Source organism: Lissotriton helveticus, chromosome 1_1 (genome assembly GCF_964261635.1).
Source record: "Lissotriton helveticus chromosome 1_1, aLisHel1.1, whole genome shotgun sequence".
Lineage (NCBI taxonomy): Eukaryota > Metazoa > Chordata > Amphibia > Caudata > Salamandridae > Lissotriton > Lissotriton helveticus.
In genome coordinates, this window is record NC_136057.1 from 221,544,093 (window position 1) to 221,569,769 (window position 25,677).

The 25,677-nt window shown below is 42.3% G+C and overlaps 1 protein-coding gene across 5 annotated transcripts in view; it reads right to left on the reverse strand.

Annotated features, from left to right (window-relative positions):
* Positions 1–264: 264 nt before the first annotated feature.
* The window catches only part of LOC144786304 (glycine N-acyltransferase-like protein 3), a 125,425-nt gene continuing 100,012 nt past the window's right edge, over positions 265–25,677 (reverse strand). For 4 of the 5 annotated variants that reach the window (XM_078665332.1, XM_078665333.1, XM_078665335.1 and 1 more), the window contains one exon: positions 265–3,124. In XM_078665332.1, coding sequence (XP_078521458.1) covers positions 2,707–3,124 — 418 coding nt within the window. In that variant the 3' untranslated portion in view covers positions 265–2,706. The remainder of the gene's footprint in view (positions 3,125–25,677) is intronic. The other variant, XR_013602220.1, reaches the window with a different exon arrangement.

Below are 25,677 nucleotides of genomic sequence, written 5' to 3' on the forward strand. Positions count from 1 at the left end.
TGGTGAGATATTTGGTGGCCCCAGGAGTTGAATGGCAAGGCTGATTACAAGATATTCATGGGTACCATATTTATTGACCTAATGTTCAGGTAGCAACAGTACAAAAGTCACACAAGACTGGTAGTGCATAGCAAGCATAAATGCAAACAATTATTATTAATATAATAGCTTCTGCACAACCAGCAGCACTGTTTGGCTTTCTCACAAACATAATTGGCTCTGTAGCAATAGTAACATGAAAGGAAGTTGCCAATACCACCAGAATTGTAGCAAGAACGATTTATTAACAGAAACAGTAGTTAAAGACAAGTGGTTAAAACACAGACAGTACTTCAAGTTTGAACTGATTACATAAGAATCACTTTGCTCTGGTCTCCTAACCATTACATACAATAACAATCATCATCATCAAAGATACTTTATTCAGTTTCATAACCATCAAAGTTACAAAACATCCATTAATACATTTAAAAAAGGTTAACATCAATCAGCATCCTTAATACATAAATATAATTTAAAAGCATGTGTTTTATAAAACTCATAAGGCTTCATACAAATTACAATTTCATTACAATTGCAGCTATCAATAAATCCCAGGATACTCCCACATAGCAATAGCATTATCTGTACAGTACCTACATTTATCATTTAACTCAAACCCAAAATTAAAATGTATAAAGCTGATCAGTATTATATCTTATCATATAGTAGTAAACTGTATACAACTCATCAGGTTCATATCATATTCTATGGTCGTACAGTATTCGAAAAAGTGCTATCAAAGAGGTTAGATCAATGGTTATTAAATATATATACATGTATGCACTTAGGGCCAGATGTAGCTCGCCAAATACCGGTCGGTAATGGCAGATATCGGCCGTTACCGAACGGTATTTGGGATTTGTAATGTAGGGGGCCATTGATTTACAGAATCGGTAAATTTACCAATTCGGTAAATGTACAGAGTCGGTAAAATACCGATTCGGTAAATTTACCGATTCTGTAATTCAATATGTAGGTGGCACTGTGATCAGTGCCACAGGCCCTTACCAAATCGTTATTTACCATGATATACTATTTCATGGTAAATAACCAATTCCTGTGTACATGCACATCTGTGAATGTACACCTGTGCCATGTGGCACACAGACATGACCTAAGGGCATGTATGTGTGTCACATGGCACACAAGTCAGAAACAGGGATTCAACAGGGTGTCAAAGTGACACCCTGTCCCCCTTGGCAATTCGGTATTTTTACCGATTCAGTAATTACCGAATGGGTATCTGCCATTGAATCCTATGGGCTTCAAGGCCCATAGGAATCAATGACAAATACCGATTCTGTAAATACAGAATCGGTAAATACCAAATCCTACCGATTCGGTATTTGTTACCGAATAATTACCTTCATCAGATTTACCGATTCATGAATACCGAATCAGTAAAATTCGTTATTTTTGAATCGGTAAATCTGATTTACCTACATCGGGCCCATAGTGCTTTAATTCTTAAAGTTGTTATTTTTTTTGTAGGTCTGCCAGATTGAAAAAAACGCACAACCAACCCTCTTCATCCATTGGACTACCTTTGTGTCATTCACATGTTCTGCCCACTACAGCAGGGAACAATGCGACCACCCAGTTCCATTCCTTTCTCCAGGTGTAACATCATGCTGCTACAGCATAATGTCACCAACCACAGAAAAAGTAAAACTTGAAGTGCCTGGGACTTATTGGCCCGATTCACAGAACTAACTTAAGACAAAATCCTAAACTTACTACTTTTGGTATTCACAGAAGTTAGGATTTTGTCTTAAGTTTGTCTTAAATCTGTCTTAAGACAAACTTAAGACAAAATCCTAACTTCTGTGAATACCAAAAGTAGTAAGTTTAGGATTTTGTCTTAAGTTAGTTCTGTGAATCGGGCCCTATGACTGTATGTCTTTTTTTGCTATTCATTTTTAAATTTATTTTGCCTTTTTAACTTTTTGTTTTCTCTACAAGTGCTAAACAACTTCCCAGAAACTGCTACAGGCCTCCGCCACCAGGTTGCAGAGCACCACATACTGCATATGCTTGCGGCATACATTTTTTCATCCCACTGTAACATAGCTGCCTCTGCAGGATCATTGGTATCCATGTGAGCATATCTGCAGCCATGCTTGAATGTTTCTGTAAAACTTTATTACATAAAAATTTAAAGAAGCCCATCTATGCATGAGCATAAATGAACAGCCATCTATGAATGGTGGTGTAAAAACTTTGTAGTAAAACATTCAACGATTATTGCCTGTACTTTCCAAAATATGCTAGTTAAATCATATAAGCTAAATTATTGGTATGTGGTAGCATGCATATTTCAACGCATCTATTATACCTTGGCATAATACAAGTCATTGTATCTTGACTACGACATGAAGAAGGATGCAGGCAAGGTGTGGGAAACAGAAAAATGAAATTATGTGCATGATTAAAATATGGACATACAGCAGGATGAGTAGTATCATTTGCAGTGAGCTGGAAAACATTTTCTTAGGCATGTGTGGCTCTCATGATTATGACAGCATAGGCACTTCTAGTGGCATACGTTTAAAAAAAATCCTCTTTCAGCCCATCGTAAGATGGCTGCCCTGCGGGAGCATCTGTATCCTTGTAAAACCCAAGCTGTGCAGCCATTGGTAGTCATAGGTCCTTCTTCCTTCAGAACTAATATTTTGTATCTGGTTTACTATGGAACCACAGCAGTTTACCGCCTGTGAGCTCCGTAAAACCCAAGCTCCTAAACAAGGTCTGGGAGGGTTCATTTTGATCTTCCACATGGCAGTAAACTGGACGCCCATCCTGCCTGAGCACATCTGCCAAGGATGAGACTATGCACCTTGCATAGCCCTTACATCTATATTCAGGCAGAGTATAGGCCATGCGTATCGCCTCGTACTGATCCGTCAGTGCCCAGGAAATGGCCCTCTCTGAATATCTGGTCACACAACAGCGGCTGGGGGAGGTCTTAATACAGGTCCTCACATAATGCAGACTGCAGTCACTGCCTCCAAATGTCCAAGTCTTGTCCACTAGTTCAGCATGAGAAGGTTTAAGGGGAGAAATTTCTACATCCTCGCCTCCGCTGTAAAAGAAAAAATGGTGTTATAAATATGAACATATTCCTGTTCAATCAATTGAAGTGTGAAGATTATTTATTCCTATCATACTAATAATTCAAAATCAATCCAATCTGCTAAAGTATTGAAGGGATGTTGTTTCTGTTATTTGAAATAAATGCCTTTAAATCAAATGTGACAAATATCCCTTCCCAGATTAGAACAAATGTTTAATATTCCTCTGCGGTTTCCATGTTTGTGGAAATTCGGGGGCATATTATCAAGGGATTTATCTCCGCTTTTTTGGCTTTAAAAGCCAGGAAAGCGAAAATAAAATTATCTCCCTATCAGCAACAGGGTGCTACCACGCAAAAACGCATGTTAGCACCCTTTTTCTCTACGCTTCCCCTTGCATCTCTAATGAGATGCAAAGGGGGCGTTCCAGAGAAAAATAATAGGAGAAATGTTGTTAAGCGACATTTCTCCTATTATCAAAGATTTCGCTAACCCTGTTGGTGATAAAAAAAGCAGTGCTAACCGCGGTTAGCACTGATTTTTTTACACCTGGTATTTTCCTGACTTAGCCATGATATCCTATGGAAGGTGTATATCATGGCTAAGTTTGTGAGCCCCTATTATCAAGCTAACGCCAAACTTCGAGAGATTATCATTGGTTTTCCAGCGATAATCTCTCATTTGGCAGTTAGCGTGAGGATTTTTATCACTTCTGAGATAAACCTTGCTAATAGCAAGTTATCTCTGCGATAATTTCCGGCAATGCTTAGCGTTAAAAAAGTCGTTGCTAAGCATCGTTAGCGATAAATATCGCTCATCGTTGGTAATATGCCCCTCAATTCTCTTGATATACTTCCATATTTTTTTTTTGTCTCAAATCTTGTATACTTATTACTGTAAGGAATGCAGCAGATCCTGCCTCTTAGAACTATATAGGAATCCTGCCACAGCATAGCCTCACTACCTATTCTTGCCAGTGATCCAGCGCTCTCACCAAAATATTGCACAAATAACATTATCTACTACCACAAAACTTACACTACAACACTAGGCCCATATCAACAATAGAGCGACTGAATCATGAGGCGATAAGATCTAAATATGTTGTTTAAACTAACCACAATAATCAAGACCAGCTTGTCATTTTAGAAAGTTTATTTTAAACACATCTAGAAAAACTTAGGTTTTGGTATTTTATTAAGCAAGCATTAGAAAAATGTCATAAAGAAAGATTTATTCAGTATTAATAAAAAGAGCATAAATCAAGAATTATTATTCATTAGCAGGAATAAGTAAAATTAAGCATTTCCAAAATCCTAACTATCTCTCTGTCTCTACCCTCATCACCTAGAAATAAAGTAATTAATAAAAATTTCTTTCCTCACGTGTAAAGTCCATCAGCATAACATCGTCCTCTAGAATTTCTCGAGCGTAAGCCAACTATCTGTTCTCTGAACCCATTCTTATACCCTAAATTAAGCTGAGCTAACTATTTTTCACATTCCAACAGACGAATTCTAGTTCTCCATTGGCTGAGCCACCTCGTACCACAGTAAACTGTGACACCTCCTTCTTACATGCCCGGGCAAATTCACTAGTTCATTGTTCATGTAGAAGTCTTGGCAGCTCTTCCTTAGGCTGCTACATTTTGTAGCGAAAGCACGATTCTTCCTTTCAACCTTGAGCCTGTCCGCTCTGAACTCCCGTGGCACGTTAGCAAACGTTAGCAAATTTCTCCATAGAGTCATCTTTTTAGCAGTTCATTCCAAAACCTTTCAAAATAAAAGCTCAGAGGCTCTTTCCATCCTTTCAGAATTATTTTCACTTGAGCCATTTTCACCAACAGGCCTCTTTTCAAAGAGCGTCAATTTTCTGCGCCACCTCTCCTGCGCCACTTTTAAAAGTGTACTATTTTTCTGCAGCCATCTCTAAGCTTCACTTGTAAAACTATTATATAAACAAACACAAAGAATAATTAATGCAAGAAATACAGTTTGTTCTGTTGCCTCCCATCATTGCTAATAATTAACCCATTAGTCTAAATTACCTAGCAGTAAAGCACAAATAAAGCAGCATTTTATATCTACCATTCTTCATTGAATCCAGCAGGGTTCTTTATGCACCTATTGAGAATAGATTGACATCACATAGACAAGGAAAGCAAAATAGGCACATGCCATTATATAAAAACAGCTGCTATTAGTTATGACATGACAATAGACAAGATTAATTTATTATTTTCCACACACATAAGAATGCAACATAATGCACATTTATGAGCACACGTTAGTTTCCCGCGTGTTCTGTGAAAATGCAACTCCAAACTAGATTGAATTAGCACACACACAGCACAAATTGTTAGCATTATTAATTTATTTATGGAAGTGTGACTTCACGAGTTTAAACAGATTTCTGTTTTCTATCTCGCTCCATCAACTCCCTCATCTGGTGATTAACAAATCACCACACCACCACCCAAAATTTTAGCAAAAATTTTATCTAAGATGAACATGATTCAATTTCACCTGTGTTAGTATTTCTAAAGACTTATCTCATCAGTTTATCTACAATTCTCATATTGAGTTTTAAGAAACCTCTCTAGTTCTATTTCTTTCTCTTGTGTAACATACAACTGAGCTTCAATAAAAGTGTTGCAAAAACTATAACTAATAAAGTGTCATTATCTTGCTTGTCATATTAACCTTAAACTTCTCCTTGTTAATTTCTAAAAGAAAAATAACAACCTAAATTAACTAAAGCAGAATTATTAGGAGCATATATATCAGAGACATCTTACAACATTTATTTAAAATTAAGCATCTTGAGCTTGTTGAATGTATTTTCATTAAGCTTGCAAAGAAAAATAAAACAAAAATTTTTAAAAATTTTACCTAAATTTTCTAAAAATTTCTAACACCCCCCGTTTTCAATTTTTTTTTTTTTATATACTTAAACCTTCTAACAGTTTTTCGTCGACCTAATGTCACAAATTAATTTTTCAGCTGACAGAATTTCTTCGACCTTGTGTCATCTAACAAGATTTCTTCAGCCTTATGCCAAAAACAGAAAACCTAAAAAAATTTAACAGGTAAGTACTTCAATCATTGTCACTTTTGTTTTCAATCTCTTTCTGACTGTGACTATTTACCTCTATTACAGGTATCACTTCTATTTTCTTTCCTGCCTCACTTTTCTTTTCAGAATCTTTTTGACTTGATATCTCATCAATCTGTTCCTTTGATCTGTATCTCAATTTCAATATTAGGCCTTCATTTTCTTCTGGCCAGTTATCACTTTTTCTTGGTAATTTCTTCTTTTGCTTGGTCACTTTACATTCTGTTCTCCAAGCTCCTTTTCTAAATTTTCTTAATTGAGAATCTTCATCACTCTCATCAGTTTCAGTGTCAGAAATTTTCATTCTGGACTCAGGTACTTCTTTACTCAGCAGCTTCACTCCGTTAGGAACATCATCTTTGTAGCTGGTACTTGGCAATTCATCTTCTTTTTCTTCAATTACCTTCAACTTCCCAGTTTCAGAATTCTTGTTCCTGTTTTCAGAGCTACTTTCCTGCTTTTCAATACTCTCCTGGTCTTGAATCACAATCTGATCACATTCTTCTTCTGCTTCTTTTTCTGGCAGATTTCCATCATTTTCTGAGTCTTCAGTCACAACTTTCAAGTCTTCTTCAATCAAGGCTTGTTTTCTATTCATGTTCTCCAGATGTCGACCAACTTGTCGATCTTCAAGATCTGGATTCTCTTCAGGCTCTTCTTCAGAATCTGAATCAACAGTTGTGACACTATCCTCATCAGGATTTTCAGGTGTAGTTACACGAAAAGTATGGCCAGTGTCAATCCACCTCTTCAGTCTTTTGCACTTCTCTGCATTTGTTGTGACAAGACTGACTGGCCTCCTTTTCTGCCACCTTGGCACTAGAGAATTTCTTTTTAGACAAACCTTTTTCCTGATCCTTTTACCTGGTAACAATTCAAGTACTTGTCCTTTTTCTCTTGTTTGCACTTCAGTTTCATCTTCATCAGACACAGAAATCATTTCATCTGATAAATTCCTGCAGTTATCCAAATTGATGCTATCATTGATAGGCATCTTTCTTTTCTCCGGTATGAATGTCTGTCTCATGACCTTGTCCATCATAATATCACATGGACTTAAATCTGTCTTTTTATCAGTAGTGTTTCTCAGAAACATCAAAACAAGTGGAAGAATATCTATCCACTTTATACCTGTAGCTAGGCTCATTTTTGCATCTCTGTCTTTTATAGTAATATTCTCATGCTCCGTAACACCTGAAATTTCTAGTCTATGTGTACATTGGAGCAGTCTGTTTTCAATATGTCCTTTGCCATCTGGTAAATTTGCAACAGTAATTTCATCATCATGTCGCATCTGAAATGTTTCAACCCAATTTGAAAACAAACAGTAAATCACAAAAATGTAGCACAGTTTGTCATGCAGTGCCATCTCACAGAAATCCATTTGTAATCTAGTCAATAAATCACTCTCCTGTAATTCTGTTCCCAATCTCACAATTGTTCTCTTAATTGTGTTCACTTGCTGACAAGTCAGACACCTCTGGTAAAGAAATTCTGCAATTTTATGGTACATTCTGTCCATGCCAGTAATCATGCTATTTAGCAAAACTACTCTGTCATCTTTGTGTATCCAAATTTCATTCTCATCTTGCTGTTTATAATCTGCTCTCAACCATGTGTTTCTCATCCATGTGTTTTTCTCCTCATGAGTTGCTCCATCTTGTAAGTCTTTGACTACCTGCCATGTTTCAACTACAGCTGTTAGTATTAGTGAACCCAAAGCATGTTCATCATTCATTTTGTATGCTGCACATATCACGACAGCAAACCTTTCTGCCAATTGAATATCATTAATCAACCTTTTAATTAAATTTGCATTTCTGAAATGCGAATCTGTAGAAGTCAATGTTTCAATCTGTTGATCAATTGTATCTGTTACTTTGATGTCTTCACTCAGAAGACCATTATTTTCATTCCAATATTCTGGAAGTGCATTTATTCTTTGTGGACTGTTTTCTTGTTCTTCATTTAATCCTGTATCTGCATTCTCTATCTGTTTATTAACAAAATTTTGCAATGGCAGTGAAGCCATCTCAATCTGCTGAATCATTACCTGTCGCTGTATTTGTAGCTGTTCATTCAGCTCATTTATTTCAATCTCCTTTCTCTTTGACCATAATTTTGACTCGTCTGACTGTGTCAATTCAATTAGATCAGTATCAGACTTCTCACCTGCTAGAACTGAAGTCATTTCTGTTTCTCGCTCAGTTGCAATCCCTACTAACTCAATTTCAAATACAATAGAATAAACCTTTTCAGTTAATGGGACCTTTAAAACTGCGGAACTAATTTCATCTTTTCTAAGCACATGGACTGTCTCTGTTTCCATAATTTTCATGGACTCCTTTATATCATTTGATGAATTCACATGATCAGGAATATTAATTCCAGATGTACCAAGCATCTCATCATGCTTTTCTGTTGCATCATTTTTAAAAGAAGTCTGAGCTGGCACTTTATCAATCTGATCTGAGACTTTTGGCGTTACATTAATCTGTTCTGAGAATCTGCTTAAATTTCTGTCCTGATCTGTATTTACAACATCAATTTTACACTGATCAATATTTTCTACTCTGACACTTTGATTATTTATATTCGCTAATTTGGGAATCTTTAATTTGCTCTCGCATTTGGCAACAACCTTTTTCATTTTCTTATATAAGGAAGACATTTTCTTTAGATAACTTGATAAATGTACTCTCTAAATTTGCCTTGCAGCGTTTGCTGATCAATTAATTAATTAATTTAACACTATCAGGTGTAGAAAACCTTTATAACTCGGTCAATTTAATATATTTCTCCTAATTTACCTGCATCACTAATTTTAATTAACCTGTAAAGAAAAATATGAATTTGCAAAAACAGTAGCAACGCAAAATATTTATTTATAACAATAAATACCAACATATAATCACATGTGTTTTAAATGTACTTATTTTTCACTTACACACCTTCTGCAACATATACCTGTGAAAAAAGAAAACCTACTCTGATTTGACTTTAATTTTTAACAAAATGTTTTGCTGCAAAAACCTTTAGACACCTTTATCAAAAAAAATTTTTTTTAGTTCAAATCTGCTTTCTCTTTTCCCTAAATTCTCAATTTTAATTTTAGACAGTAAAAATATAAACTAATTAAAAATACTAATAGAAGTAATCTAAACAATAAATCAAAATTAAGGACTCCGTCTAATTTAATAATGAATAGCTCCTACTCTACTGTCAATAAATTATATGTAAACTCGTTTGATACAATGATCACACAGTAGCTAACAAAAGACTCAGTGATGCCTATTTATTTAATTATGTTGCATTATTTTCTATTTTTCTTTATGTCAATAAAATTTGGAATTATAATTTAATTTTTATTTAAAAATTACAAATCACCAATTTTATTTATAATAAAATATTTGCCTGCTATTACAACACACATCAACTCAATGTTGTAGTCCCTATTTTAATACACACTGCCACTACAGTCGCTCCCTCTCAAGGAAAACCCAACACACAAGGCACAACGTTCGCCGGCCACCACCACTCAAAAAGGAAACCTCTATTTGGAAATACTCATTTACCATAAGCCACTCGGTAAGCAGTGTCAACACACATCAGTCGATGACACACACAGTCAAGATAGCCTCCAACTTTCCTCTCACTGTCTCATTCCTAAACATCTACTCATAATTTAAGCGAGTGTTCAATCAGTCATTTCTAAATACATCAGCTATGAAAAACATAACCAGGACACAGCAAGCCTCTTCTTAATGAATTTATTTATTTATTTGTACAATTTTATATAGCGCGGACATTACAGAGCGCTTCACAATAGTAATAGACTAATCTCGATCTTTAACCAAGCCAGTCTCCGCTCGCCAGCACTCCCTAAAAGTCTAACCACACGGAGCTCTGACCAATCAGGTCGCAGCTCCTTTCTCGTGACAGCAGACGTCACGACCATCTAATGCGCGGCTCTTCCCTGACACCGACATTCAATGGGAGAGCTTGGGAGATCTTCGCCCAATCAGGGCAGGGCTCACGGAGCCTCGGCCAATGAGGTTGCAGCCCTTATGTGACGCTGCGCATCAATAGCCAATGGGTGCACGGTTTTGCTCTGACGCGACGGGACCTCTTCCAATCACAGCGCAGCCCCTTCGTATTTATTTCAATATCAAGTAAGCATTTCAAAGCCTGGCAAAGTCACAGCAAACACACCATGCTCACAAGGACAATCTCCAATTAACAAAGCATGCAAATGCTTAGCACACTCATAAATTCCACACGCCTCCTCTCTTCAACAACAGCGCTTCTGAGTCAACTACAGCACTGCCGACGACACTTCCATGAATTAGAACGCTGCCTCACTCAGACACTCGGCGAACCGGAGCGTGACTCATTTATGATACTCCAGAGCCTTGTCCAATCAGAGCGCGGCTCCTGCTATGATGCTACGCGTCACCAACCAATGGGTGCGCGACTCTTCTATGACGCGCTGAAACAAGGGGCATCTTCCTCTATAACGCGCACATTTCACTCGCAGTCAGTCTCCTTCCACACACGCTCCTTTCAATGCGTGTAACACTCAAGGCCAATACACATCCCGAGGCAACAACAACAATTTAATATGGGGACATTTGCAATTACTAAACTACCTACGGAGCTTCGCCCAATCAGAGCGCAGCTCCTCTATCACACGGAGCTTCGCCCAATCAACGCGCGGCACTGTGTATGACGCGTCGGCCTTTTACCCAATGACAGCGCGGCGGCTGACGTAGACAGCCGCTGCAGCTGACAGAGCTCGCTCTTTCTCACTTGTTTCAGCCCCCCTCCTTCACAAAATGCTCCGCATTAGGACAACGTCAATGATAATCAAAGCATCTAATAATATGTCAAAATTAATCCCAACATCAGCGCTTCAGGCAGATAATCAACACGCTGTCCCTGCCAATTACCACATGGCTATAACTATTCTTGTCTGCTATAGCGCTCCAACAATATAACACTCACTACACACGATATGCAAATAATCAGCTTAAATCCATCTGCAAAAGCCAAGAACCAGTTTATTTAATTATCGTACCTCAGCCAATAAGAGCACTGCTTTGCTTTATTATCCCAGACCTATTAACCAATCAGAGCGCGGCAGGCTCTGACGTATGCAGCAGCTGCGGCTGCTGGCTCTCCCCACACACTCTCACTCGCAAAACCAGCCCCTCCCTTACAATTTTCGATCGGGGCACATTTTAATGGTTTAAAATAGCGCGTAGTGCTTTTTAGTGTATTTAAACAACGCACAATACTTTATAAAGTCTTAGAATGGTACAGACTTTACCTAGAACATTCCTAAGTACCTTACTTTTGGTACAATTTAGTGAATACATAAAACGAACTCATCTGCCTGCTTCTTCTAATTAGGATAGTTTTACATGCATTCAAGTATTCTCATTCTCGGAATATAAGGCGCTATTCCCATAGAATATTTTTCATTTGCCAGTACAGTAATCTTTTTACTCTACCCTTCTAACAAGTAAAATATGAACTCATTTCCCTCTGAACGCACAACTAAGTGACTGTCCGAAAGTTCAACTTGAACATACCTTACAAAACAATCTCGCACTTTCACACTGAAAAATCCCTAAATTCAAACACACATGAAACCCGTACAGGACTCTCACCTGTTTATAGATATCATGCACCGTTAGCAAAATAACGACGTTATCCGTACAGGACTCTCACCTGTTTATAGATATAAAACATGTACCCCTACAGGACTCTCACCTGTTTATAGATAATCATGCACCGACGCTATCCTACCCTTCACTCAAGCTCGAATATAACTAATACTCTTATCACAGTGAGTTTTATGAAAGGCGCTTTGTCCCTATTCTCATGCTGCTCTAATTTCTTAGAAAATCCTCACTATACAAGATTCACACCTAGCCCTAAAACTGTGTTGCACGGCCACAACACTGTGTTGCACGGCGACAACACTCGTGGTACACGGCGATACCACTTGTGATAAACGGCGATATCACTTCAGAAGCAGAACAAACATCTTGTGTGACTGCCTTCTCATCACACAAACTGTACCGGTACAACTCACATATAGCACAAAACCAAACAAACTTAACATGTGTTAAAATTTAATCCTATGAATTTACCAACATATATGTATCATGCATGTAACATGTATGTCAAAAACAACATATATAAACCGTCCGATGGCTACCATGAAATTGATCCAGCGCTCTCACCAAAATATTGCACAAATAACACTATCTACTACCACAAAACTTACACTACAACACTAGGCCCATATCAACAATAGAGCGACTGAATCATGAGGCGATAAGATCTAAATATGTTGTTTAAACTAACCACAATAATCAAGACCAGCTTGTCATTTTAGAAAGTTTATTTTAAACACATCTAGAAAAACTTAGGTTTTGGTATTTTATTAAGCAAGCATTAGAAAAATGTCATAAAGAAAGATTTATTCAGTATTAATAAAAAGAGCATAAATCAAGAATTATTATTCATTAGCAGGAATAAGTAAAATTAAGCATTTCCAAAATCCTAACTATCTCTCTGTCTCTACCCTCATCACCTAGAAATAAAGTAATTAATAAAAATGTCTTTCCTCACGTGTAAAGTCCATCAGCATAACATCGTCCTCCAGAATTTCTCGAGCGTAAGCCAACTATCTGTTCTCTGAACCCATTCTTATACCCTAAATTAAGCTGAGCTAACTATTTTTCACATTCCAACAGACGAATTCTAGTTCTCCATTGGCTGAGCCACCTCGTACCACAGTAAACTGTGACACCTCCTTCTTACATGCCCGGGCAAATTCACTAGTTCATTGTTCATGTAGAAGTCTTGGCAGCTCTTCCTTAGGCTGCTACATTTTGTAGCGAAAGCACGATTCTTCCTTTCAACCTTGAGCCTGTCCGCTCTGAACTCCCGTGGCACGTTAGCAAACGTTAGCAAATTTCTCCATAGAGTCATCTTTTTAGCAGTTCATTCCAAAACCTTTCAAAATAAAAGCTCAGAGGCTCTTTCCATCCTTTCAGAATTATTTTCACTTGAGCTATTTTCACCAACAGGCCTCTTTTCAAAGAGCGTCAATTTTCTGCGTCACCTCTCCTGCGCCACTTTTAAAAGTGTACTATTTTTCTGCAGCCATCTCTAAGCTTCACTTGTAAAACTATTATATAAACAAACACAAAGAATAATTAATGCAAGAAATACAGTTTGTTCTGTTGCCTCCCATCATTGCTAATAATTAACCCATTAGTCTAAATTACCTAGCAGTAAAGCACAAATAAAGCAGCATTTTATATCTACCATTCTTCATTGAATCCAGCAGGGTTCTTTATGCACCTATTGAGAATAGATTGACATCACATAGACAAGGAAAGCAAAATAAGCACATGCCATTATATAAAAACAGCTGCTATTAGTTATGACATGACAATAGACAAGATTAATTTATTATTTTCCACACACATAAGAATGCAACATAATGCACATTTATGAGCACACATGTTAGTTTCCCGCGTGTTCTGTGAAAATGCAACTCCAAACTAGATTGAATTAGCACACACAGCACAAATTGTTAGCATTATTAATTTATTTATGGAAGTGTGACTTCACGAGTTTAAACAGATTTCTGTTTTCTATCTCGCTCCATCACCAGTCAGTGTGGAATAATCTGTTCCTCCTAAATCGAGTAAAGAACCAGAAAGACTACTTATAAGCCAGTGTCAGATAGTCCTTAGTTTTACCTATCTTGTTAACTAGACACCATTTGAATGTTGAGACCCTGCAAAACATTAGCTTTAGAAAATGATGTTTATATAGAAAGGGAGTATGTATGACAAAGAGAGAGATAGGGAGAGTATTTAGACACTCTTGTTCCCCGGTCAATATTCAATAAACAAAAGAAGAGTGTCCATGGAGATAGGACTGTGCCAATCACGGGAGCACCAGAACAACCACACTGTGATGGAGTGCCCATACCCCGGCGGTATGGGCACTCCATCACTCACTAGTTCCCATTTGCACGCAACACGCCCTCTACTCACCATCCCGCTCCGCAGTAATTCTGGCGTTGCAGCACACCAAAGAGACACTCTGTCTCTTTGGTGGGGCCCGATGATGAAGCATGTCATCACTAGGTGGTGAGTGAGGGCCTTCCTTAACATCCCAGTGTGGTTGTTCTGGTGCTCCCGTGATTGGCACAGTCCTATCTCCATGGACACTCTTCTTTTGTTTATTGTATATAGAAAGGGAGTCAGAGTTACTTCCTTGAAGAGGAAATGTCTAATTTGCAAATACTAGAAAATTGTTTGATTTGATGTTGGCTAAATTTATTTTGCAGAATCCAGAAGGATTTTCGTGTTGCATTGTGAATCAAATCTATAGACATGTCACTAATGACATAACTTACCCTTGGATACACCAGGCATCTCAGGATTACATAAATGAGTAAAGTTCAGGAATTTGCAGGGATTTTAGGATTTCGTACCAGACCCATTCCAGATTGCCCAGTGATTTGAGTTAAATGCACTTAACATTTTTGGATTGACAAATTTGCATGCATTGTTGTGGTAATTTGCATGAATTATGAGAACAATCCAGCATTATGTAGGTGGATTGATAGAAAATAGAACTCTCAAAAGTTTTCCTATACATGCCTAGTTGCAATCCCTCCAATCAAGAAGTTCTGATGGAACGGTCCATAATGCCCTGTTTTCTTTCAACTAATTTAATTCTCAGGTGCCCCAAGGAGGGTATGGGGCCATCACCATTTTATTTAAGTGTTGTGGTGGGGTGACGGGAGTGCAGCAGACAAATATTTTTAAAAACTATAATCAAGGGCCTAATTTAGAATTCAGTGGACAGGTTACTCCGTCACAAATAAGCGGGATTTCCTGTCTGCTGTATTACAAGTGCAATTAGATAAAATACACTTGTAATACATCAGATGGGATATCTGTGACATCTTTTATGAAGTAACGCATCCTATGAATTCTAAAAAAAAAGCCCTAAGTTGCCACTGGGTAGCTATAGTTAGATCTGTGTTTTGATAGAAAATTACTTTTTTGTTTTGTTAATAACTTTTGCATAGTATGTTGAATCTTCAGGAGCATTTCTAAAGAAATACTTTTCCTTGTTTAGTTTCTTCATGGAAAGTTGTTTCAGGCTGACCCATCAAACACGGGCAAAGGAAAAGAGAGCTCCAAAAACACAAAATCCCCATGCAATTTTCATAGGAATTTTTTAGAAAGACTACAGACAAAACAGGGAATAACACCCAGTTTGACAATAAGCTAAATCCTGGTCCAAAAGTGTGCTTTTTGTGATTTGGTGTAATCCGTTCAGTAGTTTTTGTGAAAATAAGGTTTAAAAATATTTGTGTAAATGGATGGTTGATTTGAGTGATCTCGCGAGATTCCGGTGAGCACCATTAAAATGAATTGAGCATTCTGATTGGCCTAGGGGACTTTTTTGACTTGGACTATCTCGACACAGCGGGAGTGAAAGTCCATGTGATTGGCACTGCTTAACATGAAAGAGAATGTTGCAAGCTCCGGAGACTTGCCTGTCCTGAAAATGAGTAAAAGAAATATATATAAGAGTGCAGGAAAGAGATACCCTGACCCCTAGATCTTTGCGGGGGAACCCAGAGGGACTCATTAGGGTAAACAAAGTGTTTACAAACGTGGTGGTTTTGCCACAATCCAGAGGTACTCCCACAGGATTGTGGCAAACAAAAAGTAGGAGCCACTATATGTTTTCACTTTTAAATAACCCCATGATGGGGCTCATCTGGGGGTCAATTCATATCATTCTTTGAGGAGGTGTGTGTGAATGGGGCCCCTCCCTGAGCTTATTTCTAGGTGGGGCAACATCCACAAGGCTTGTTGTGTCAAAGAAAGGGAATTGGGGGCACGATGCCCCACCCTCTTTGAGACCCCAGGGACCCCATTCCCCGGGCCCAGTACATAATACTAGGGGACCGAGACATGCGCTCAGATACCTGAGCCTAGGACCCCTTCCGCCATCTTCCAAAGTCCTTTTCTCTATGGGGAGGGGGGGGCCCTCCACAAGCCTTTACAGATTCCAGCAACCCCATTCTTAGAGGGCCATATTATTTATATGTTTAAATCTGTTTTTATTGCTGAAGAATAGAATCAAAACAAAGGCTTACACATCGAGAGAACCTCTCTCTAGTTTGCCACATAATAATGCATTTTTTAGATTTGACAAAAGAAGCAAAAGAAAAAATATAGCACACACCCTCCCACCCTACCACCCCAAACAGCCCTCCCCCACCCTATTCCAGTACCATCAGCTGTGTAAACCGTCTTGACAGGAGTGGTGTGTAAGTTATGTATAATAGTGCTGCAAGCTACCTGGAGTCAGCCTTGGATAGGCGCAGTAACCACAGATGGCAGGGACATGTCAGTTCTCTAAATTCCTTGGTCAACAGGGCTAAGAGGGGCTGCCATATTGTTCGGAAGGTGTCATCTTGTGATGTCAATGATAGAGTGAGCTTTTCCATCCCCAATATGTGCCATAGGTGTCTAAGCTATGCCAAGTGAGTTGGGACAGTGGGAGAGCCTCAAAGCACCAGGATAGTTTGGTGAGCCGCCCCCAGAGCAATGCTAATCTGATGCCCCCTTCGGAATGTGAGTGGAAAAGTAAGTGGGTTAGGTAACCCTAAAAAAGTTTAAGATGGAAATCTGGGAAGCTTTGTAGAAAAGTGGGCATCAATGTCATCTAAAACTGTGGTCCAGAATGTTGCCAGCCCCGTACAGTCCCAAAGAAGGTGACATAACATGTCATTAGCCCCACACTGTCGCCAACATAGGTCGCTGCAGGCCGGGTTCCCTTTATGCAGGCGTACCGGGGCTAAGTACCAATAGGAGGTAATTTTAACCACTTTTTGGTGTTATACGTAGTATGCTGCTCACGTGGTAAATATCTCGCAACCCCTTTGTGGTGAGAGACTGCGAACCCTCCCCCTCTGCATGGGACAACACATGGTGGCACACCACCCTCAGCAACCCTCTCATCCCCACGGACCATGACCGAAACCTCGGCATTGTACTCTACTCCTCCCTCTCCATGACCTGACAGGTCAATGCTGTCTCCACCAGCTGTTTCAACACCCTCTGCATCCTCCGAAAGACCTTCAAATGGATCGCCCCTCAATCAAGGAAGACCCCCAGCTATAAATACCTCCACACACCTGAAACCCAATATCTCAACAAGGGAATCTCCTTCCATGTACCCAAAAGAAACCTCTGATCCTCCGACCTTGCTCTTGCTGAAACCCTGCACATCTGCAGAACCAGAACAGGTGGAAGAGTCTTGTTCTACATCGTGGCCAAGACCTGGAATTTGCTCCCGAATGACATCAGACTCGCCCCCTCTCCAAACATCTTCAGGAGGACACTTAAGACCTGGCTCTTCAACTGAGCAGAACTGCTCACAACCCCCCATCCCTCCTTCCCAGTGCCTTGAGATACTCATGGGTGAGTAGCTCACTTTACAATCCCCTGATTGATTGATTGTTTGATTGATTGAAGGTCTCACTGGGTCATGATGAAAGGTGAAGGCGGAAACAAATGTCTAAGCCCCTTCAGAAATCTATGTACAATAGGGTACTTGAATGGTGACGGTTGGTCTGGCAACCGTAAAAAAGCAGACAGGGCCAAAAGGTAACCCTTTAGAGTGCCCAGAGCTGAGCCCTGCTGGGCTAGAGACAGATTGAAATGAAGAATGTCAGGGAGGGAGGAAGACAAAGGGTCAATAGACCGTTCTGTACAATATTTACAACGTTTTGCCATCAGCAGGCATATACCGATGTAGTGGAAGGACACGTGGCTGTCAAAATACCTTTGCACCCTTCAGGAGGAAGGTTGAATGATGTCAACTGTCACCACTCAATTTCCACGCCACAAGGTGGAGGGATGACAGGTTTGAGTGGAGGACCCTACCCTGCTGCTGCGACAGAAGATCTTCAAAGGGGCAGCCTGAACAGAGGATTGATGCTCATCTGCAGAAGCTCCAGATACCAAACTCTCTGTGCCCCGTCCGTAGCCAAAAGAGTGACTTGTGCCTAGTCGATCCTGGTTTTCTTGAGCACTATGGACAGGAGTGGTATGGGCAGAAAGGCAGAAATGAGATCAGAGCTACACTTGAGATGAAAAGCGTTGCTGAGTGAGAGCTGTCTTGAACATTTTAATGCACAAAAACGTATGACATTACGTGTTCTCTGCACCAATGAAAGAGTCCTTGTGACACCTCTGGATGGAGAGGCCAGTTGTGATCCACTAGGCAGTGACGGTTTAATTCATCTGGCCTGATGTTCAAGGAATGGGAGCAAGGATATGCCCTTCTGTTCGAGCCACGTCCAAAGGCGCAGGGCCTCTTGACAGACCCTGCTTGTTGCAGTACCACATGGCGGTGGTGTTGTCCATTTACACCTGAACAAACCCTCCCTTGAGGCATGGTAAGAAGGCTTTCAGTGTCAATCAGATCACACTGAGCTCCAAAAAGTAGATATGGAGCCTGGCTTCCACCGGAGACTAGAGTCCTCCGATCTCCACCTCCCCCAGATGGCTGCCACATCCCAGAAGTGATGCATCTGTCACTACTGTGAGATCTGGTGGGGGAAGAGAGAAGGGTCAGCCTCTGACCCAATCGCTATATGTCAACTACCACTGCAGATCTTTTGCAGTTCCTTTCGAAATCTGAACCAGGTCGGTGAGATTTCCCTGATGCTGCACCCTTTGGAACTTCAGGTCCCACTGCAGGGCCCGCATGTGCCATCTGGCATGAGTCCCCAGCAGGATACAGGAGGCCATAGGGCCCAACAGCCTCAGAGTCATTCTCACCAAAATTCAGGATAGAGGCTGAAACATCAGTTTTGTGGCCTGAATATCCTGGACTTGCCGCCTAGGAGGATAGGCCCGAAACTGCACCCTGCCCAGAATAGCTCAGATGAAAGGAAGAGCCTGAGAGGGAGTCAGGTGTGACTTTGGCACGTAGATAATGAACCTCAGTAAATGCAGGAGGTTCACCGTAGTCTGGAGGTGGGAGATGACTGCCTGGTGCAAGCTCACCTTCAACCGCCAGTGGACGAGATAGAGGAAGACTGGAACCCTTGATCTGCGCAGATGAGCAGCGACCACTGCCATCACCTTTGTGAACACCCGGCGGGCAATAGTGAGGCCAAAAGAGTGCCTGTTAAACTGAAAGTGCTTGTGGCCTACCATAAACTGCAGGTAGCGGCAATGGGCAGGCAGGAAGAGGATATGGAAATAGGCGTCCTGCAAGTCCAATGCTACCATATTGTCTTCCGGGTCCAGGGCAGATGGAACCTGAGCCAGAGTGAGCATCTTGAAGTTCTCTTTTTTGAGGAAGTAGTTGATGGTTCTGAGGTTGAGGATCAGATGGAGGTCTCTGTCCTTTTTTTGAGGACCAGAAAGTAGCCGGAATAGCAACCACAGCCTACTTTTGGCAAGGGAACCCGCTCTATAGCTCCCATGGCCAAGAGAGTCTTGACTTCCTCTTGAATCAAAGTAAGGAGATCCTCCATCAGATGATCATATGTTGGAGGCATGGAGGAAGGGGTAGTCAATCAATCAATCAATCAATCAATCATATCATTTGTAAAGTGCACTACTCACCCGTGAGGGTCTCGAGGCGCTGGGATGGGGAATGCTGCTACTGCTCGAAAAGCCAGGTCTTGAGGAGTTTTCTGAAGGTCAGCAGGTCTTGGGTCTGCCGTAGGTGGATGGGGAGGGTGTTCCAGGTCTTGGCGGCGATGTGGGAGAACGATCTACCACCTGAGGTCGCTCTTCGGAAGCGGGGGACTGCGAGGGCGAGGTCAGCGGAGCGGAGCTGGCAGGTGGGAGTGTAGAAGCTGAGTCGTCTGATGAGGTACGTTGGACCGGTGTTGTGGAGTGCCTTGTGTGTGTGGGTGAGGAGCTTGAAGGTTATCCTCTTGTTGTCCGGGAGCCAGTGCAGGTCTCTCAGGTGGGGTGTGATGTGGCTGCGGCGAGGGATGTCGAGGATCAGGCGTGCTGAGGCGTTCTGGATGCGTTGGAGCCGTCTCAGGAGTTTGGCCGAGGTTCCTGCGTAGAGGGCATTTCCATAGTCCAACCTGCTGCTGAAAAGGGCCTGGGTGACTGTTTTTTTCGTTTTAGTGGGGATCCACTTGTAGATCCTACGGAGCATGCGGAGGATGTTGAAGAAGGAGGAGGAGACGGTGTTGACCTGTTTAGTCATGGAGAGGGTGGAGTCGAGGATGACCCATAGGTTGCGTGCGTGGTCGGTGGGTGTTGAAGCAGTTCCCAGTGCGGTCGGCCACCTGGAGTCGTCCCAGGCCGAAGGGTTGGATCCGAGGATGAGGACCTTCGTCTTGTCCGAGTTCAGCTGCAGTCGGCTGTTCCTCATACATTCAACAACGGCCTTCATTCCTTCGTGAAGGTTGGTTTTGGCGGTGTGGGGGTCCTTGGTGAGGGAGAGTATCAGCTGGGAGTCATCGGCATAGGAGAGGATGTTGCGGTCAGGCCGATGGGCGACGTGGGCAAGCGGTGCCATGTAGATGTTAAACAGGGTTGGGCTGAAGGATGAGCCCTGGGGTACGCCGCAGATGATCTCGGTGGCTTCGGAGCGGAAGGGGGTAGGCGGACGATCTGTGTTCTGCCGGAGAGGAAGGAGGTGGTCCAGTCCGGGGCCTTCTCTTGAATCCCAGCGTTGTGGAGGCGTGTTCGTAGTGTGTGGTGACAGACCGTGTTGAAGGCGGCTGACAGGTCCAGGAAGATGAGGGCCGCCGTTTCTCCGTAGTCCAGCAGGGACTTGATGTCATCGGTGGCGGCGATGAGGGCAGTCTCTGGGCTGTGGTTGCTGCGGAACCCGGACTGGGAATGGTCCAGGATGTTGTTCTCCGCGAGGTAGCGGGTCAGTTGTTCGTTGACGGTCTTCTCAATGACCTTTGCCAGGAACGGGAGCAGGGAGATGGGCCTGAAGTTCTTGAGGTCCTTGTGGTCCGCCTTGGGTTTCTTGAGTAAGGCGTTGATCTCGGCGTGCTTCCAGCTCTCCGGGAAGGTTGCTGTCTTGAAGGAGGTGTTGATGAGTTTCCGGAGATGGGGTGCGATATATGTGCTGGCTTTGTTGAAGATGTGGTGTGGGCATGGATCTGACGGAGATCCGGAGTGGATGGTGTTCATGATCTTGATGGTGTCATCGTCGTTGATGTTGGTCCAGTAGAGCAGGCGGTTGGTGCGGATGGTGGTTGTGTGGGCGGAGGTCTTAGTGGTTGTCGGAGCGGTTGTGGTGTTGAAACTGTCGTGGATGTCTGTGATCTTGCGGTGGAAGAAGGTGGCCAGCTAGTCGCACAGGTCTTGCGAGGGTGGTACGTAATTGGTGTTGGAGCTGGGGTTGAAGAGTTCCTTCATGATTAACCCTGGGCTTAAAACTTCGCTATGCTGACGTAGTATCATGTAGCGTAGCATCTAAATGAACATTATTCTCAGATGCTTTGAAAAAGCAATTTTACATGCTTAACAGCATATAACTAATTCACAAAAATGAACTTTTACAATGAAAACATCAGGTAATGAGAGAGCTGATGATTTTGGGGTCCCCCCTAACCTAGGGGGAGCACCAAGCAGATGCCTTGAACACAAAGAGCATAAACAAAAAGCACATTTTGTTGAACTTCAGTGGTGATCCCATATTTTAGGACCACCCCAACCACAGTTATTGGCAAAAAACAATCCAAACCAAAGGCCCTGCAAAGCAATATGGGACAAGATTAGCAGTGGCAGTGAATATTATAGTATCCAATATCAAAATAATTCTACAAAGAGCTGCAGTTCCACTGGTCGTCCCTAGATGTCCCTCACGAGTCAAATGCAAAGCATTGAAATTATTCCACTGGTCGTCCCTAGATGTCCCTCACGAGTCAAATGCAAAACCATTGAAACCCTTTCATCAAGCATTTGCATTTGACTCGTGAGGAACTGCAGCTCTTTGTAGAATTCTTTTGATATTGTGTACTATATAATATTCACTGCCCACTGCTAATTTCATTCCATAATGCTTTGCAGGGCCTTTGGTTGGGAATGTTTTTTTTGCCAATAACTGTGTTTGGGTTTGTCCTAACAGGATGGGACCACAACTAAATTGTTCAATAAGATGTGCTTTTTTGTTTTCAAGGCATCTGTTTGGTACTCTCCCTAGGTTAGGGAGGATCCCAAAATCATCACATCTCCCACTGCTTGCCAATTTTTCAGTTTCACTATTGTGAAAGTACCATATGCACTTTAGCATATAAAGATACAAAAGCTTATTTATCACATCTGGTCATGTACAGGAATCTTTTTGCAATTTTAGCACAGTATAGACAAGTTCACAGTGTCTTCAGCTAAGCTACGCAGACTATGTGTACTACGCAAAGTTTAAAGTATAAAGTATACTATGTAAAGCTACGTGTAGTGCTGCTACGCAAACTACGCCCAGGCTTAGTCTCTTTGGGCCCGATTCACAGAATGAACTTACTACTTTTGGTATTCACATAAGTAAGAATGTTGTCTTAAATCTGTCTTAAGTCTGTCTTAAGTTTGTCTTAAGACAAACTTAAGACAAAATCCTAACTTCTGTGAATACCAAAAGTAGTAAGTTCATTCTGTGAATGCCAAAAGTAGTAAGTGCATTCTGTGAATACCAAAATAGTAGTAAGTTTAGGATTGAGTCTTAAGTTCATTCTGTGAATCGGGCCCTTTCAGATTAGGGACCAGCTAATGCTACTTTGTTTAGAAAGGAGAGCACTTGCTCTTTAGTAAAGTGCCCACAGTCCTAAGCCATTAAAAACAAATCCAGCAAAAAGGAGGAAGGCAAAACTTTGGGGTGACCCTGCAAAAAGGGCCATTTCCAACATATATAAACAGTATTAAATCTGGGTCTCCTCTTGATCCTTTGCCTACTAACATACTTTGTCAGCTCTCTGCCACATCTAAAGGCGTCCTTATCGATCTTCTTAAAGCCTCCATGCAGGAGGCCTTGGTACCCCCCCGAGAGGAAGCGAGCCATGGTCATTCCTTTGTTGAAAAAGGCTGCAGCAGATCCTTCTGTACTATCTAACTTTAGACCTATATCTCTGCTTCCGGCTTTCCCCAAAATTTTGGGGAACATACCAATACTCAACTGACACAACACATAGACAAAGTTGGCTTTCTTCATTATTCACAATCCGTGTTCAGAGCCAACTTTTCAACTGAAACCGCACTGCTTGGGGTTACTGAGAAACTGCGCCAGCATTTAGATCAAGGGGAAACTGCGGCACTCATTCTATTAAATTTGAGTGCCGCATTCAACACTGTTATTTTACAAAACAAAGAATACCTGGTTCATGTATTTCACCGCTTTTTATTTTGTGCGGGAAAAGAAACAATGACCATAAGGTTCATATGTTCAGTGTATACAATTTACATTATTTTGACACATATAGAAAGTACATATTCATTTCTCTGTCTTCACTTGGGATCACTGCAGCAGCGGAGCGTGTCATTTCGTCTTTTCTGGCCACTTCGCCATGCCTCGCGGCTCCCGCTGCGCGGGCGCCGCTCGTGGCTGTTGAACCTTGCCATGGGCACTGCCTCTGGGACCCGCCTGGCCGTTTGAGGACCTGTGGACTTTTGGCGACCATCTGCCCCACACACACACGGACAGAGGCGGGACTGCGAGGACCAGCTCGCACAGCGGCGCTGATCGGCCGCAGCTGGTCCTCTTCCCGCCCCCTCCAGCAGATAAGAGCTTGCCGAGCGTGTGCTAAGTGGGAGCCCCTCTCTGTATTCACTTGGGATCACTGCAGCAGCGGAGCGTGTCATTTAGTCTTTTCTGGCCACTTCGCCATGCCTCACGGCTCCCGCTCCGCGGGCGCCGCTCGTGGCTGTTGAACCTTGCCGTGGGCACTGCCTCTGGGACCCGCCTGGCCGTTTGAGGACCTGTGGACTTTTTGGCGACCATCTGCCCCACACACACACGGACAGAGGTGGGACTGCTAGGACCAGCTCGCACAGCGGCGCTGATCGGCCGCAGGTGGTCCTCTTCCCGCCCCCTCCGGCAGATAAGAGCTTGCCGAGCATGTGCTAAGTGGGAGCCCCTCTCTGTCTTCACTTGGGATCACTGCAGCAGCAGAGCGTGTCATTTCGTCTTTTCTGGCCACTTCGCCACGCCTCGCGCCTCCCGCTCCGTGGGCGCCGCTCGTGGCTGTTGAACCTTGCCGTGGGCACTGCCTCTGGGACCCGCCTGGCCGTTTGAGGACCTGTGGACTTTTTGGCGACCATCTGCCCCACTCATACACGGACAGAGGCGGGACTGTGAGGACCAGCTCGCACAGCGATGCTGATCGGCCGCAGCTGGTCCTCTTCCCGCCCCTTCCAGCATCTCCCCCTCTTTAGGGAGGAACAGCCGCGCGCACGCGGGACGCTCGTGGGACTAAGGCCGGGGCTAAGCCCGGGCAAAGGACGGGCTGTTTGAGGCCATTAGAGGCCGGTAGAGACCGGACCGGGCTACCCCCCTAAATTATCAACTTCGAGATATTCATCAGACCATTGTAAGTACTGTCCTCACAACGAGCCTGCATCTGCAACCCTTTAAAAAAGCTAGCTTCATCGATTATCGCCTAGACAAGCTATTAACCTCCCTCTACTAGCCCATCAAGAATAATGGTACTAACTAGAGGAAGTAAAAGCAAGGTAACTGGGGGCGGGGGCAAACTACTAGGACCCATGGATGACTTCATTACCAAGGCTAACTTATTTATCGATCAGAGTATTACCTTGATGGAAGGCAGGGTGTCCCTGGACCTAGAACACGCCAAGAGATCCACCATGGGTTACCTAGCGAATGCAAGATCCCCTTTAATAGACAGTAATCCCGGGGAAGGGACCCTTCGTGAGGGTAGGCTTAGTCAGCCAAATAATGTGGACCTGTCGGTTTCCCAGCTATCAGATTCTCAGCTATCGGTCGCCCAGATTTCCTCAGATTTAGAAAGGACCCCGGAGCTCCCTCCCCAAATCACACCGGATGAAATAAGGCAAGCAAGAGGGAGGAGGGAGGGTGCAGGGGTGTGGAAATTTTTACAAAATCTACTTGACCAGGGGACAAAATGTTACACAAATCTACTTGTCCTGGGAAGGTAACTGCTTGCCCCGCCTACTCCATAAATCACTAAGGTAGATCTGCATGAAGAGAACTTGCACTGCAATCACTGCATCATACTGAGCAATATATATTTTAAGTGCAAGTCCAATTATGCAGTGCATGGTCATGCACTCTCAAATGCAACTGTTGCACTGGGTTGTTGTACAGCATGCATGCAGATGTATCACTATGCACTGCACCCAATAATCAACTAGTGTGCATG